Below are 17220 nucleotides of genomic sequence, written 5' to 3'. Positions count from 1 at the left end.
CTGAGCCGTGCATCCCAGCAATGCGCCCGAGATGCCTCGCGGAGCTGCGGGTGCTGCCGGTGACAGGTGGAGCCCGCAGAGGAAGCACCCAGCAGCATCGAAGGAAGGATGTTTGGGCACATGCAGCTGCCGGGAGATGAGGTTACAATGCACAGCTAAACAAAGATCCCCGCGAGAAGGAAACGGATCCCTCCTGCCGCCTGTAAGGTAGGAGCCGAGCAGCGGCAGCTTGACATCATCGGGCCGAGCATTGGATTACAGCAGGCAGGGACTCACCCGGCGGGGAGCAGAACACGCCCCTCGGCCCCACAAGTGCAACTTCATTTAGAGGCTCCCAGCACAAGGAAGCCACGAGTCTGGAGCTGGCTGCGGCCAACCTGGCTGGTGGGGCGCATTTCCAGCCCCGATCCCTCTGGCAGCAGCGGGGCTTTGGGACTCAAGCAGCAGCCGGAGCCGTCGTGCCTGTAAGTGAAACGCGGGGAGCAGGGTGCCAGGGGCAGGATGCTGCCAGGGGCTCGTCCGCGGCTGGGGGCTGCCGATGGGTGGTTGCTTTACAGACTTAACTTCTACCTAACGGACTGTCAGCAGCAGGATTTCGCTTCCCGCAAGCTGTGGGCTGAAAAAGCAAGGCTGCGTGCCGGCGTTGTGCCGTGCCGGTGGCAGGGAGGTGGCTGCGTTTCACTTTGAAAATTGCGTCGTGCCGGGCTTGCTGCGGAGGGGAGAGCAGCCTTAGAGATCACAAAGGACTGGCTCAGTGACCCCCGTGGGGATTTCTGGCCTCCTTTCTGCCGTTTGTCCATTTATTTTGAGAAACTGGCCAGACAGGATCCCTTACGACACAGGGGCCATGCTGTGCCTGTCCAGGAGCAAATGCCAGGCTGCCAGACACCGGGCTCCCTGCCCGTGGTGTGGGTTGGGGCCACCCCAAGCCCTGGCTCACAAATGGGGTGGAAGCAGGCTCAGAGACTCACAGGCATCCAGCTTCCCAAGCAAGTGTTTTAAAAGGCACAGAGTTGGGATAAAAAAAGAACTGCTGCGTGGCGATATTCTCAGGAGGCTTTGAAAATTCTTCCACCTCAGAGCTGCCTGGAGCTCTCCTCTCTCCGGTTTCCCCTAAGCAGCTGGTAGCGAGCAGCAGCGAGCTGGCACACGAGTGCAACACCTCAGTCCTAGAGGAGCATTTGGGAAGCATTTCCCTTGCATTGGAAGAGGTAAATGTGTCCACGGAACAAGAGCCAAGCTCAGCTGTATTCCCAGGAGCAATGCCCCTGGCAGCTGTGACCGTGGGACGAACAAGGAGGACGTGCCAGTGCCGGATGAGCAAGAGGTGGCTGTGGCGGGGTGGCTGCAGCAGTGAGGACAGCTCCAGGGGAAGAGTAGGCTGGTGGCAGCCCTCAGGCTCTGGGCTGTGCTTGCTCATGGCAAGATCAGTGTGCCCCATCCAGCTGGCTGGGGGATGTGCTCTGGCTTTGTGGGCTCTTGGCTGGAAGGGGCCACCTTGGTGACGTGGGGCCACCCAAGTGAGAAGCCATCACGTGTTTACTGTAATGAGGGACAGTGTCTGGGAAACGAGGATGCATGAAGGGATCCTCTAAGGCTGAATTAATTCATAGCATGGATGTGGATTAAATTGCTGTTTGCAAACACCAAAGCTTCCTGCACCCTGAGCACAGGACAGGGCGCTGGGCTCCATGTCCTCCATGCCATGGACACTTGCCAGAGGGTGAGGACCTGGATGCCCCAAAGAGCTGGAGGCCATTAAAATAAAGTACATAGGCTGCTGATACAAGTAGCATCAGAGTGGAGACGCTAAAACCCAAAGAACCCTGCATCTATCCAACCACTTGTAATTTCTGTGCTCATAGTGGCTGATTCTGATGAGGTGTAAAGGCTAAAATGAGCTAAAGTGCTGTTTCACTTCCCCCCATTCTCTTATACCAAAGAAAAGAGAATTTTGAGCCCACTTGGAAGCCTGCGCACAGACATGCAGCTCTGCCCCCCCCCCAAAACACAGCTATGAAAAACATTTCCCAGGTTGCTAATGTTTCCTGGACCTCCCGTGTTTCAGGGCCAGTTATTGCAGCACTGATCCCTCCAACCTGCCTGGCTAACCAAACACCAGCATCATCCCTGTTTTACCAAATCAGGTGCTTTTCCTGGGCTCATACAGGTCTGTAGCAGAACCAGGGGATGAATCTGAAATTCAATAAGGAACAGCAGAAGCTTCAACACTGCTTTTTATTTGCCTTACTGCACCACCCTGATCTCAATTTTCATATTCAAAGCCTCAATCCAGCTGCTGCTCCACACTGCGGAGGGTTTCCTTCGAGTCACCAGAGCCATACAAATGGAACAATCCAGCAAACAAGTTTTCCAACACAGTACCTGTTCCTTAGAGAGGATGAGAAGGGGAAAAAAACAACAACAAAAAAAAAAAAAAAAAAAAAACACACAAACAAACCAAACAACATGCTCCCAGCCAAGCCATAAAGGGAGGTGCTCCCAGAAGCTTACTGGTACCAGCTGGTGCGGTGGGGAGGGTCGGTGGCTGTGTGCACTTTGTCCCCAGCTCCTCCCGACGGCAGTGACAGAGACGCCGAGGTGTTGCTCCAGGGCTCAGCCTGGGACCTGTAGCATGAGCAGGAAGAGCAGTGGTGAACTATGAACCATTTATTCCCCCCGTTTCTAAACTTTCACTTCTTTCAAGCCTGCAGGGCTATGTACTTTGCACCACTCATTTCTGGCTTGCGCTGTGGGTTCCTAAATGCCTTCCTTCCCGGCACAGCCCCAGGAGGCACAGGGCTCTCTGCCTCTCCTCCATGCCTGCACGCTGCTGGCCACAAGCTGCTGCCTCAGGAACTTCCAGGCACAAAAACCCAAATGCCAACGTTTGTTGATATTGACAGTGACGTAATAAGCCAAACATCCCCACCAGAGCGTCATCAACTTCACTGGAATTACTCTTTCCACAAAGTAATCATTCAGTGGTGCTCGTTGCCTCTAGATAGCCCTGGCACTCAGTGCAGAAGGTGCTGTGTTGGATGCCAGGTCGCTATGGAGGTAACAAAGCTATCCTGGTTGCAGTTATAAGGATATTGCATTTCAAGGATTATAAAACCTCCTGGTTCATGGCAATTAGTAACTGATGAAAAATATCCCATCACAACTACGAGTCTTCTTGCATCTCTGAGCCAAGGATGCCAGCTGCTGTTGGAGACAGGATACCGAGCTAGACAGCCTTTCAGCCTGCCCCGGGAGGAGCAGTCTCCCATTCTAATCAGTGATGCATTTGGCCTGATGTTTACCCGTGAGTCAAGAGCTACGAGAACGACCTTCTGTTTGCTGCCATCACCTTGGTTGAAACCAAAAAAGGATTTCCTCTCTGGATCAAAAGCAACACCAAGACATCTGCTGTATAGAATAGGGCTGATTTCTGCCAAAAAGCACTCTGGGCTTCTTGGAACATGTACTCATTTTGAAGCAGTGCATTTGTTTTGTGTGTTCCTTCTGGGTAACAACTGAAAAACAGTGAGAGAGTCTGGACCTCAAGCAGTGTGTATGTACCATGCTGATGGCAGTGCCCTTGTAATTCCCTCCTCATTGGGTGTGGATGTTTAGCTATCCCTTGGACATTTCCACAAGGTCCCTAAATAACACAGTACCTTGATGCACTTTAGCACCAGATTAGGAAGAGTAAAATATTATTTTAGAAGTTACTTCAGCCCATCCCTACCCTACTGCAAGGGCTAGTCCCCATCACCAGCCCCAAGCTCCCAGACCCCCCATGTGGGATGCTGCCTGCCTGTGCACATGGGGTCTCACAGCTCTGCACCCCTGGGGCTGGGGGAGCCAACAGAGGACAGAGCAGGGCACCCAGCTGCTCTTCTGCAGGACCCCAAGTCCCCAAGGTAGGGCCATGGGGAGAAACATCCAGCTGGAGCCAGTGCCGGAGGGGTGGGAAGCCAAGATCAGTCACTAGTGGATCCCTCTCTCCAAAATCAGCTCTTTTGAGAGAAAACAGGGCTTCCCCGACATCCCCTCAGGACCAGGATTAGTGATGGCTCTTCTAGTTCAGAGCATCCTTGTTCCAATTTGCTTTAAGCATCTCCTGGCACAGGGCCACAGATTTGGAGAAGTTTCGCAATCCATGCGAAATGCCAGAGGTTTTGACACAGGAGCCGGAGTGAGGCAGGAATGCAAAGAGGGGAAATTGAGGATTGGGAATTTCCAAAGCTGGCTTTCTTCCTTCCTGCTTTTGTCAGCCCAGTTGGTGTCCCCAAAAGGGCGATGTGTATTCCCAGAGCTGTGGGAATGCTGTTTCTTTTCCTGTCTAGCATTTTCAATAAGCACTTCACTGTAAGTGGGGTAAACACTAACAGAAGTGTATTGTTAAACCCTTGCGCCTGTGCTTGGACACTGCCACGATCTTAATTAGTATTTACCACTTCTGTAAGCCTGTCATCTGCAGATCTCAAAGCTTTACAAATATTTGAAACATCTCATGAGGAAAGAGTATTAATAGCTCCATTTAACAGATGGGCAAACTGACACACAGAAGCAGCAAGTGCCCTGTCCTTGAGGTGGGGCTGGAGCAGGCGAGCAATCCTCAGCTCCAACAACGAGGCAGCTTTAGAAGTGGGTCAAGGAACGAAGAGGAAGTCTGCAGATCTGTCCTGGTTTGGAAAATGACCGCAGTCGGAGTGGCCCAGAGCCCAGGTGGACGAGGCAGAAGAATTGCTGAATGAGCTACTGCTTGCTTCCTTACATGGTTAATCTCTTGCTTTTTGTCTGATAGGATGTGTCCCTGGGACCAAGTAAAAAAAAAAAAAAAAAAAAAGCAGTCCATGATATTCCAAAAAGTCTGAAAGCTGAAACAGCTGCTAAAATAAGCAAGTGTCTTGTTGGCTGGGCTCTGCAGGTCAGGAGATTGCAAGTCATCCGCAGATGTTAAGGCCACAGAGGAAATGTCTTTGAGCAGGGCTTAGGGACAAAGGGAGAAGGCACAGCTGTGTGCAGAGAACCAAACAGCACCAGGCAAACCAAGGTGACTGAAGTACCAGACAAACTTCCCCCTTTCTCCCCTCAAAGCAGCTAACATGGAAGTTTCACTTCTTTAAATGGCAGTGGGGCTGCAAACCAATATTTATTTATACTTTTGTCACCATTACCGAACCCCCAGCCGTCCCTGTGGTGCAGGTCAGGGGACCGAGAGGCTTCGGTTCTTCCCAGCATGCTCAAATCAAGTTGTTGAAAGGAGAAGTAAAACCAAAAGGGAACTTCTGCGAGTACAGGCTGCTGGTTGGGCTTTCTTTGCTCTTAGACCCAGCAAAGCAAACCACTTCTAATGCAGAAAAACACATGCTGAGAACATTTCTGATGAACCTGTGTCCTGAGGCCTCTCACTGCTCACCAACCCCACGCTCCCTCCCCGTTACAGGTGGTGGAAAAAGCTGCCAAGCTTTCCACCTCCTGACATGAGCATGGACACTATTTTCTTATATTTATTTTATTTTCCTTCCCCAGAAGCCACTGCCCTGCTGTGTATGAAGCTTGTCTGACGTCATGTCCAGAAGGAAAGTCAACTAACCCAGGTAGGGATTCACGCTGCAGACTGATAAGATTTTTATTCACAGGGAAGTATTATATAAACAGGGAAAAGATTTTTCCTTCCTGTTTTGTAAGAAGTCATTTGACCTCCTCTGTATTCTGTCTTACTAGCTGCTAGGAAGTTGCTAGGAGGAAACCAATATCCACAGTCGTGCTGTAATGACTTCCCCGCTGCATTTTCCATACTTTGCAGCCACACACACCAAGCCGTGTCGTGGTGCCAGCTCCCTGGGCAGCCCTAGCATGAGCTGCATAGCATGGCCCTGCAGTGTGGCTGATAGCTCACTGCTCCCACGCGGCCATGCCAGTTTTGCTCTGTGGATAGGGTCAGCCCAGCAAGATGCAGGGAATCGCCAGCTCTGAGCCTTTCTGTGACACTTGTGTGAGTGGTGAGCCTGCTGGCTCAGACGATCCTCCCTGTGCTCTGTGTCTCCTGCTCAGAGCTTCTCAGCCCCATGTCTGGCTGTGCAGGTCACCTTGCTGCTTTCTCTCATCACTTACAGGCAGTTTGCACTGAGCAGGTGTCTGCAGATCTGGCACCAACACATCTCAGGGCTGGCTGGTGCACTGTCCTTCACCCTGCAGGTCTCAGAGCAGCTCACCTACACCAACACATTTCTGTGCATGCTGGAGACGCCCCATGCCCTTCTGTGCCCAGGCTGCATTTCAGTGGACCATAAAATATTTGGCAACTCATTTAATGTGGCACTTTTCCTTCTGAGACCATAGCTTGCAAGGATCTCTGCAAGTACACGCACAGTGTTTTGGTGCATCTTGAGCACCACTTCAACTCATGTCAAGATCTCACATCCCTGGTGACTCACATGCAGGGACTTACCCTGCCTGCAGCAAGGCTCAGCAGCTGCTACACCTAACACAAATGTACCAGAAGCCTCCCCCCACCACAGCAATGCTGTGAGGTGGGTGCACAGGGCTCCAGCAAGGCAGCACAGCCAAAGGGGCTGCTGCTTTCAGTGGGTCACAGGAGCCACAGGGTCACACAGAAGGACTCAGCTCAGCCAGCTCCTACCAGCTCTTCTTTTACTCCTACACTTCCCATTTCAGCTGTCAGCAAATCTCCAATAGCAGCAGCCCAGCCACTGACCCTTGTCACTGCTCCTATGGGGATCTACCCCCATTTCCCAAGCAACCACTACCCCTCTCCTCTGAGTTACATGTGTGATTCTTCCTCTGTGCAGCAGCATGAGTGAACCGGCCAGGAGAGCCCCAGGGAGCAGAGCTAAGCCCATTTCTGCTAATCAGCCTGCCTCATTCCATAGCGACACTTTTAAGAGCTGCCCTGGTTATTTTTAGGGCCCACTGGGAGCTGCCAGGGCTCTGGCCCCTCAGGAGGCTGCAGGGCTTCTCCCACAGCCCCTCACACCACACGGAGTGGGAACACGCTGCTCTGGTGTGGCTGTGACACCCGTGGGGCTGGATGAGCCTGCATGAAGCAGGGCCAAGCAGGTGTGTGCACTACAGCTAGGTGCACTTCCACACAGCAGCTGAACCCAGCTCTCCAGACCACAGAACAAGGCCACACAGGATTTGTTCTTTGTCCCTCTTAATACAGAAGTAAAAACCCAGGCCTACATACCTCAGTCTTCACAGAAAGGTCTTCCCCCAAACAGAGCCATCCCATCAAGAGCTGCTGGGCCTTCCCCTTCCTTTTATACAAACAAGGGCAGCTGTGCTCGAAAATAGGCCCCAGCTGCATCTCCTCTGGGCTGAGGGAAGTCCTCCTCACCTGGGGAGGCTGCAAGGTGCTGGTGTGCTGGGTGAGCATCCCAGGCAGGGATTGAGGAGGTCACAGTCTCTGAATTCAATGCCCTGAGGTAATCAGAAGAGCTGTGGGACGGTTGGGTAGTTTCCAGCCTTTGTAGGAAATTTGAGGTGAAAGACAGCAGGGACTTTTCTTCCATAGGCCTGGATGGCCTGGGGGAAGGCAGGGGATTCGTGGGGATCTCCACTGCAAAGGAACCCATCAAATGGCTCTGACGTGCTGGGACATCACAAGTGGGGACAATACAAGGGGTCCTCCTAGGACATGACTACAACAGCAGCTGTGAGACTGTTACAGCTGGAGGGCTTATAGTGTCTGGTCTGTGGTTAGTCTGTTTTGCAAATTCAGCCATTAGCAAATCTTCCACAGCCATGGTTTTGCTCATGTGAAAGTGCATTCGCGTACAAAGGCAGCTAAACAAGAAGTAGGGGGAAAAATAAAAATAATGCTGGGTGGAGCCCACCCCTCATGCTCTTTGCTTTGATGGGGTCTCTGTGGGGGACTGAGGGGTGGGGGCTCTTGGGACCAAGGGTGCTTGGATGAAGGGCTTGGACTTGCTGCTCCGCACAGCGCATGTGGTGGAGCCGTGTCTGCCTGCACTGGGAGGGGAAAACAGGGGAGAGCAAGGCACCAGCTGGCCACAGCCCAAGGCCAACATGTCCCCCACCATTTGGGTGCTCTCCCTGCATGCTGTGGGGCTGCCCCGGCCCCAGTCCATGGCACTGGGGCTCATCCCGACCGGCCCTGTCTCCCTGAGCCCCGAGGGATGTGTGGCTGCCCCAGGGATGGGGACAGCGGCACCTCAAAGCTGTGGGATGCAGAAAACAAGCTCAACCTGGGAACAAAACACAAATACAACCGCTGTCACGGCAACTGCCTCCAGATGCACGGAGAGACCAATTATTTCCATTAATCAACTTGGTGAGAAGCTGCAGAAGAGGCTTAAAATGCAGATGAGGTTTGGATGCTGCGGGAAGGGAGGAGCCCCAGAAAAGCTCGGTTGCCAAGGAAAAATGTGATTTTTCCCCTCACGGAGGGCAATGACTGGCATCTTTGTGCAGCCACCAACATGGGGCTGGAGCCAGAGCCAGGCCAGTGGGGAGATCGGCGCTGAGTAACGCTAACAAAGAGGTGTCATTGTGGGCTGGGGGGCTGAGCAATCTCCTCCGTTCTCCTACAGAGACCCAGAGCAGGGGTCCCCAAGAGCAGGCTGGGGATGTGCTGAAGGGCAGGAGTGAGGGAGAAGCTAAATGCAAGGGGTGTGAAGTCCTAAATCCTACAGGAGTCAGGCTGAGCCACATCTTAAATCAGAGGCTAAGCAGTGAGTTAGCAGCTCTACAGGCCTCCAGTGATCTTCCTGCCACAAAACAAGGCCAAAGCAACAGATGGAATCTGTTTTACACACTGAGCCGCAATCTCCCTGCTGTGCCTGTTCTTCCGCTCTATGAATGATATTTTTCCACCAAGTCCTGGAGAACCCTAAAAGCTCTGTTTTTGCAGAATCCCTGCAGTGGAAGGAGACGCCGTGATGTCGGGGCTGGCTGAATTCACTGCATTTAGTGTCAGAGCCAGAGGGTGCAGAGTTACTACGAGGAATCCCACAGCAAAAGCCTTCCAAAAATACCAATGTGACATGCCCAACCTTGGCATTTCTTCACCACCACAGCGCAGCGAGGCTTTTCCACGCCGCTCAGCACGTGAGATGGACACCCGTGCCTTGGCAGGAGATCAGGCTGCTGCCTGTTTTCTCTCCCAGGCATGAAATTGGGGGTCCCACAGCTTGGAGCCCATCAGTTCGGGTAGGGACAAGGCCACCACCATGTTTTGGAGGATGCAGGCCCAGCAGGAGGGCAGGGGAGCTCTGTGCCTCGTGAAGGCCCTGCTGCCAGCCCTACCAGCACCACCAGGACTGGAGACCCAGCAGGGCTTCTACAGTGTCATCCTGGTTTCTGGGCCTGGATCAAAGCTCCAGGACATGGGGGTCTTGAGCTGTAGCGAGGTCGTAAAGGCACTGGCACAGGTCTAAAAATACTCCCTAGCCCTGATAACCGCATTATGGAGCCTTCATCCTTTGGTGTGCAACCTCTCACGCATGTTCCCAGACAAGAGCCAGTGGAAAATTTGCTGAAATTCCAGCTGGAAGCTGTCAGACAGTTGGTGGAAACCCCCTGACCTCAAGTGCTGGCTATTGCCCTGTGGGATTTTTTCCCTCCTGGCTGGATGAAGCTCTCGCAGCAGGGAACCTCACAGCAGACCGCAGGGAGCACAGAAACCCCGGTGCTGCCGCCTCTGTGCTCTACCAGGCCCCCTCAGCAGCAAACCATCTCACGCTGTAAATATTTTACAAGCCCGGCAGGGCTGTTGAGTGTATTTTGCTGTTGTTATGGATCTGCCCCCAGCAGGAGAGGGCTAATAATAGTCAGGGTACCCGGGAATGAAAGGGCGAGGGGTGCAACGCGGAGCTCTCGATGGCATTGTACGTCTCCATGCCCTCATCCCTGCAGCTTGGTGGTAAAGGGAAGAGAAGCAGGATGCGAAGCCTGAACAGAAAAAAGGGTCCTTATCCCTCTTCCCCTGCAAGGTTCAAACACAGCAAGGTTTAGTTTGGTTTGGGAAAAAAAGCTTGGCTGGGCCTCCCGAAGTTCGTAGGCCAAGCACAGCAGTTCGATCCCCTGGTGTGACACTGGGAGAGCAGGATCCGGCCCTGTGGGCATGGAGCTGTTGGTCCCAATTGCCGCTCACAACGGGTGGTGGGAGCACTGGGGATGTAAGTGTGGGGGACTCCTGCACCTCAGGGCTCCGTGTCCCCTGCCAGCCCTTGCCGGCTGCCTGCTGGGGTCACTGAGACATTCCTCGTGTGTCCCAGGGGACAGCGTGCCCTTGAGGAACGGAGACATCTCTGTGCGGCCCCAGAACCAACGGCAGGCACAGGCCCTGCCCTGCCCAGTGCCACGCCTGGGAGTGGGGGAAGCAAGATAGGGCCCAATTCCATCCCCCCCCCGTGAAGGGAAGCCGTGGGGGCTCAGGCTCAGCGCTGCAGAGACACCGGCTGCTGTTTAACCTTCGTGCCTCCCCCCTTCTAGCCACCCGCTGGGCTGGGCTGGCTCCCTCAAGGGACAAGGATGTCTACGAAGTGCTCCAGGGTGTCCTGTAGCAGGAGGTGCCACCAGGAGGCGAGCAGGAATTTGTCTGACACAGACAGTTTATGCAGTTACTGCGAAGCCCAGTTGGTAGAGCAAAAGCCTGACAGGACCCTGAAGTAAGAGAGGCAGGCCTGGGGCAAGCTCAGCACGGCCATTCTGCCTGCTGGTAGCGTGCAGTCCAAAAATAGCTCCTCTTAGCCATGAAAATAGCTCTTGCTGGCTTACAGGTTAACCTAGATGAGGGACAGATGCAGTGTCATGCGAAGGGCTTCCTTTGAAACTGGAGTCCAGGGCTGGGTGTGACTGCAAAAATCTACCCGAGCCCTGCAAGCCATGGGACACAGGCCATGGGACATAGGCCATGGGACATATATGTGCGCTGCGGGCGCGGGGCCCTTGGTGTTTAACCCCCCAGGGGTGTTTCCAGGCCGTTGTCCACCTCCCAGTGCTTGCAGTACCTGCGTGCTCGTAGTGACGGGCCTGGGAGCTGCAGAGGAGCAGGCAAGGGGGGAATGGGAATTTGGTGCTGGCTTGTCTGTTGGATAGAGATAGAGAGGTGTGCCCTCCTTTCTGGCTCTCTTGCACACTGAAAGGCAGACGAATCGTTTAACCCTTTAATTTCTTAGCAGCCACACCTTCTGAATGGGTGAAATTCCACCTGGGTGTGAGCAGGGCTCGCTGGTCTGCAGCAGGGAAGTTCAGACCCCGGAGAGCAGAGCCAGCTGCTTCTCCCGCTGCCCACGAGCTCCCCGGGGAAGGACAGCGAGCCCAGCTGGGGTCTGGCACCAAAACCTGCCCCAAACACGACGTCCACAGCAGCAGAGCCGAGACTGTTGCGGCTCAGATCTCCCATTTTGTTCCAGTCCTCACAAGATGCTATGGAAAAATAAGCTTGAGCCAAACAGCAGGCTTGGCAGGGCAAGGTTATTTCAGCAAGGCGAGGAGCTTTAAACTGGGGAGCTACCGCTCCACGACCATCCATCCACAGTGACACGGCTCCAACTCTGCGGGCAGGAGGGAAGCGGTTCTTTCTGATCACTGGCCGATGTTAAGAGATTTTTCACTGGCTAAACCCCACCGAGCTGGTTTGAGCCTGCCAGGAGCTGCAGAAAAATCACATCTCCCCTGAAAAGTGAGGCTGTGGCTCCTGGATGCAGGGGCTTCCCAGCACCCTGCTGGCCATGGGGGCGGGCAGGGACCCCCCTGGCCCGGCCGGGGGGGGCTGCAGAGCGGGACAAGAGCTTGGAGCAAGGGGCCGGGACGAGAGCTTGGAGCAAGGGGCCGGGACGAGAGCTTGGAGCAAGGGGCCGGCGCTGCGGGGAGCGGCCGCCCCGGCCCCGGTGGCGCTGCGGGGCTCCGCGGACTGAGCCGGGCGGCAGAGCTCAGCCGCCACCTCCCGGCGGCTTCTGCCCCAGCATCGTCCCTGCTGCTCCCCACGGAGCTGCCGAGCTCCGAGGAGGACTTGCAAGGGGATGGCTGGACGCTCGCCGTGCCCCAGGATGGGGCGCTTTGCACGCTGAGGTCCGCCAGCCTCGGCGGTGGAAGCTGCGGGTTTGAGGAGCTGGGCTTCCCAGCAGGCTGCCCTGGTAGGGAGATGAGCACTGAGCAGGATTGGTGCAGGAGCTGAACAAGCCTCTCAGTGGCATGTTAGCCCTAAAACACTAAAGCAAGTGAATGCAAGAAACTGCATTTTTTCCATTAGATGCCGACGTTCCTGATTCGTTCACCTCCTCCAGGTGGAGGAGCAGGGCAGAAGGTGTTCTTTCCAGTGGGTGAAATAAGCCAACCGATAGCCTCTAACTTCCATGCAGGAAAAAAACAAAAAACAAAAAACAAAACAAAACAAAACAAAAAAAAACCAAAAAACAAACAAAAAAAAACGAGTGCCAAACTCTGTGAGCGGGAGAGGGAACCAAGAGCACCGGGTTTCCATTGCCGAGGCAGCATGGGACAGCTAGCTCTGTGCCCGGGCGCCAAGACGCTTGTGATACGTTCCTAAAGCTGCTCAGCTCCCTGCACTGTGTGCAGGACAAACGCTGGCAAGTTAAAGCCTCAGCTAAAATGAAAACCAACAGCTTAAACACCCACCAGGCTGGACCAAGAGCTGGCTGGCAGCTTGTGTTCATTGTGAACCTTTCTCTGCAGTCTGCACTTGGCACAGACAGGAGCGAAGGGATCCAAAAACCTCACAGAAAGGTTGATTTTCACATGGTAAAATGCTTATCAGAAAGCCGTCTCACCAAACTCTCTGTCCGTTACATGAATGTGACAAACACACCAGTACTGATGTGGAGCACTCACCGGCTCCTGGAGCTTTTGGGTGGCTGCCTCCTGGAGCCCCATTTCTGACTACAAATTCAGGTTGGATCAGCCCCCCCAGTGCAGAGAGCCAAATTCAGCCTCCATTCAAAGCTCCTCAAATGGCATTTGGAGGAGGAAGAAGGGCTTGGGCCAGGCTGATGTTGAGCTGAAATGCTGAGCTTTGAATCCAAGACAGCCTCCGTTCCCCATCGTGCTGGGAAGCCAAGCAGCAGGCGCGTGGTGTGCACTGACAACAAAGCTGGTGGCAGCAGAGCCAGCAGCGGGTTGCTACCTGAGATTTCAGTAGCTGCTCCACCTGGGAGCAGAGTTGTAGGGGCTTTTTTTTTTTTTTTTTTTTTTTTTTTCAGGCTGTAATTTACCTGCATAAAGTCATCTAACCTGGATGCAGCTGTGCATCCAGGGCCAAGCATCCTTGACCTCAGAGTTGTGTTTTCTCTACAGGATTTTGGATGTGCATAGAAATTCAATGGAGGTAGAGTCCAGCACATACACTGACTTTATTTCCTGCGATCGGGCTGGCCGGAGGAACGCTGTCCACGACATCCAGCGAGATGCAACCACCATCAGCATGCGCAAGCTGACCGAGGACATCAGTGACCTCACCGTTGAAGGGGCAGGTGAGCTGCTGCAGGCACTGGTAACCACAGCTCATAGTGCCCAGCCTAGGAGGACATGTCATGAAACTGCAGCAAAGCCAGGCGCAACGGGGGGATGCTCAGGGGATCCCATCCCTCACTGCAGCCAGCAGGAGGCTCACAGGCCGAGGGCCTCTTGCAACCAGCGGGGTGGTCCGTGGGGTCCTGGTGCAAGAACACTGCAGCCAAGATCCTGGTCCTGTTTTAACAGGATGAGCACCAACCAGCAGCCTTCTCAGGGCAACGTACACATCAAAAAATACCTTAGGCTTCATAAAATTCATGGGGTGGGAGCTATAGTTTGCTTTTTCCATTTCTCTAGTTATCCTTCAAATAGTATTTTAAATAGGAACAGAATTAATTTTAATCACCACCAGCCATCTCCATGCCTCCCCCATAGCCCAGACGTGGCAGGATTGCCCTGCTCAACGCTGCTGCCCAGCTGGCTATGGGATGCACGAATCCTCAGCTCTGAGCCTGAGGCTGGGTTCACTAACAAGCAACCAAACACAAAGCACAGCTGCAGAGAATAAACTCCTTTCCAGCCCTTTCTCCAAGCTGCACTCCATACCCATAAAAATGCTTTAAAATACATTACCCCAGCTGTACCTCTTCAAACATATCCCTAATAGCACGTGTCCATACACCTGTCTGCAATAAGGACAAACTGGAGCTCATCTAGAGAGAACCCGGGTAACTGCCTGGCTGTCTGCTTGGAGCTTGCCTTCGTCAGTTAGGCAAGGAGAGCTTTGAAAGGGACTGTTGGTGTAGGACTGCTGTATTTATGCACCCTGCAGTCATATAAACTCCTTGCACCTGCCTTTGAGACCCGAGGCACCCTCCCAGCAGCATCAGATACTCTTCTTTGAGATGGGTTTGTGCTCTGGGAACGTGATAAGACAAGCCTATACATTTAAGCCAAATATCCGGCCGCAGATAGGTGGCAATAGGGCTTCAGCTAGCGAGCTGCATGAAATCAGCTGTAGCAATGACTGATGCCTTGTGTCCTGAGCACAGCGTAACCATGCTTTCCTCCCACTCCTCCCTCCTGCAGACAGCGAAGCACCTAGCACCTCTTCTGAGAGCGACCCTGAAGCACGACCAAAGGAGCAAGAAAACAAACCCTCTCCATGACAGCGTGCAGGGGGTGGGATGGGGCAGCAGGAGGGATTGCTGTGAATGTTAAACGAGAATTTGCTATTGAATTTGTGGACAAAAGCCAACCTGGACCAGGCAGTTGTCTGTCACACGCCTCTGCAGCAGCCGTTTTGTTTAGAGCACCGCAAGATGCTGCACAAGGACTGGCACCTCCAAAAGACTTATGCTCCCATCCCTAACGATTTAGAGCAACACTGCAGTGTTTGTAGTGGTATGAGCCATTCTCAAGATGCCTTAGCTGCAATTTTCCCCTATGGGAAAAGGCAATTTCAGTAATAATATACACACCAGACTTTCCTGTCCAAGGTACCTTCCCACCATTGCAAATTTAGCCTATTATTTATTCTGTTTCCATAGATTAGAAGTTTAGACAATTGTTTTTTCCACACACTGCCCTCATCCTGCATCTCACAACTGAGCTGGCCTCTGGACCGCCCATGGGGCCGCTCTGCAGGGCAGGCAGCGGGGGGGCCCCCGTCGGTCCCACGCATCCATGGCCAGCCCCGTGCAGCCCCGCTGCTGCTGCTCAGCACCAGGAAAGGACCAAAGCACAGCCCCGTGTGGACAAGCTCCACCGACAGGCGCAGCAGCATCAGCCACAGGCATCTTTTCTTTGGGTTTTAGCATTTTAAGGTATTGTTAAGGGGAGGGGAGAAACATTTTGCTGTTTTGACTGTTGAAATTCAGGCTTAACTTTGCAAGCTGTTAGCTGAGATTATCTCCGGTAGGATCTCACACCATTCTCTCTTTTAGGAGACATGTTTTGTGTTAAAGATGGTTTGATAAAACTATATAAGCTGTTGGAATAAATAACACAGCCTTCAAGTACCGAAGGTGTTCTGCCTGGATGGTTGTTCTTCCTCTGTTTCACCTTGTAACAGGTTGGGCTGCAAGGAGGTTACACCAGCCTCTAACAGGGAGATAGAGAACTGTATGACATGAGAGTCCCTTCTGTTTGGGCCTGTGAAACCTCCCCAAACATTTGCAGCTCCCAGTTAGAAGCACATTTAAATATGGGGATGGAGGATGCCAAAAATCTGCCCCAACTTGCCCAGGTTTGCTGCAAGGCCGCGCTTTTCCACGTTTGGTGGAAGTCAAGCAGGGTAAAGCTGGCTTAGGACTTGGCAGAGCAGCCGAGACGCCAGGAGAGGAGATGCTGGTGGGAAGAGGTTTCCTCAGCACAGCACCGAGCTACAAGGACATCCATCACTCACGTTTCACCCACTCAGGACAGATGACCCCAGCAGAGCTCTGGGAGATGGCCCCAGCCCCACAGGCATCAGTCCTGCAATGGACAGGGCAAGGCAGAGCCAGCCTGAGAAAGCCTCCAGCAGTGACACGGGGACAAGCACCTCCTTGACAGCTTCGGGGAGAACTGAACGTTACAACTTTGAGATTTATCAGAGCAAACAAGGCCATAAATAAGCAGAGAAGTTGCTGCCAGACAGCGGGCGAATTGTCTGTGGGTCTCCAAGAAGCAATGGCCGTGGGACCAGGACAGAGATGGATGTTGCTCCAGCCTGCCCAGGAAATAAGGAGTTGGCAGCCAGGTAGAGGCTGCATCTGCTTCCTTGGCAGCCCTACACGAGCTGTCCCCGAGCTGCCTGAATACTATTGCAGCTCTGTTCCCAGATGGCGGCCAAGGGCCTGCTCCTTTTTCCCCTTGCTTGGGGGCAAACCAGCAGGTAGCTCCTGGTCTTGGCTGACATGCAGTTCAGTGTTTAGGCCCTATTTCCAGCTCTCGCCTCCACCGAGCAGTATTTTTGGCTCAGACACACATACGAAGCAAGCTGAAAGGCAGTGCAGAGGGACTGTGCACCACGCATGACCTCCAGCAGTTGAGAGAGGGCTAATCCTGGGTCTCCCTGGTCAGAAGATAGCTGCTGCAGTTATATTTAGGCAGATCACTAGTGATCCGCTGGCCAGCCACCCTTGGAGCACAGGCATCAGGTTCCCCCCACGAGTAAAAGAGCCGGGTCAGCTGCCATTGCTGCAGGACCAAGGGCACTGGGTGAATCCAGCGACGTCCTGACTCGCAGAGCTGCTGGGTGCACAGATGCTCTGAGCCCCTGATTTCGGCTGTAAATCCAGGCATGCGGGACCTCCGCCAGCTCCACCCGAGCGCTAAGCGATGGGAAAGTTGATCAGAAAGCACCCAAAGCACCCTGCTGCCTGAGCTGATGCCACAGCCCAGCAGCCTCGCGGCCCAGACCGTACCGCTTCTGGCTCTCAGCATCAACAACGCGTGCAAAACTCAGGAAGTGGGGAAAAATATCAACTATTTGTGATACATGATAGAAAAAGCGATAAGGATGCTGCTTCTAGGGGTAAGATACGCATTTCTGTGGTTACTGAAAAGACACGAGGTTGGAACAACTTGCATCAATAAATCCAGCTTGCAAGTCTAACAAGGGAGCACGAGTACCTTCCCTCTTCTGTGCCCTACATTAAAACTTTCAAAGCTACCTGCTAGCAGCAGGAGGCAGGAACTGGGCTGCCACACCAACCGATTGACCCCTCTGCCTCCAGCAGGGGTACAATGACTCACACTGCAGCCCATGGAACACGGCTC

General features: G+C 53.6%; 1 protein-coding gene across 3 annotated transcripts; it reads left to right on the top strand.

Moving 5' to 3' along the window:
* Positions 1-17102, top strand: PKIG (cAMP-dependent protein kinase inhibitor gamma). 3 transcript variants are annotated; one of them, XM_082773107.1, is made up of 4 exons: positions 1-207; positions 5524-5591; positions 13297-13472; positions 14545-17102. In XM_082773107.1, the coding sequence occupies exons 3-4, from the start codon at positions 13322-13324 to the stop codon at positions 14622-14624; spliced, it is 231 nt and encodes a 76-aa protein (XP_082629233.1). In that variant the 5' UTR covers positions 1-207; positions 5524-5591; positions 13297-13321; the 3' UTR covers positions 14625-17102. The 3 variants fall into 3 exon arrangements, with proteins under 3 accessions (XP_082629233.1, XP_082629232.1, XP_082629234.1); XM_082773106.1 differs by lacking the exon at positions 1-207 and adding an exon at positions 215-464; XM_082773108.1 differs by lacking the exons at positions 1-207; positions 5524-5591 and adding an exon at positions 215-464.
* Positions 17103-17220: the final 118 nt, after the last annotated feature.

The sequence above is a fragment of the Aythya marila genome (genome assembly GCF_965140915.1).
Source record: "Aythya marila genome assembly, chromosome: 16".
NCBI lineage: Eukaryota > Metazoa > Chordata > Aves > Anseriformes > Anatidae > Aythya > Aythya marila.
Note: the sequence above shows the minus strand (reverse complement) of the source record. Positions and strands in the feature narration are given on the sequence as shown.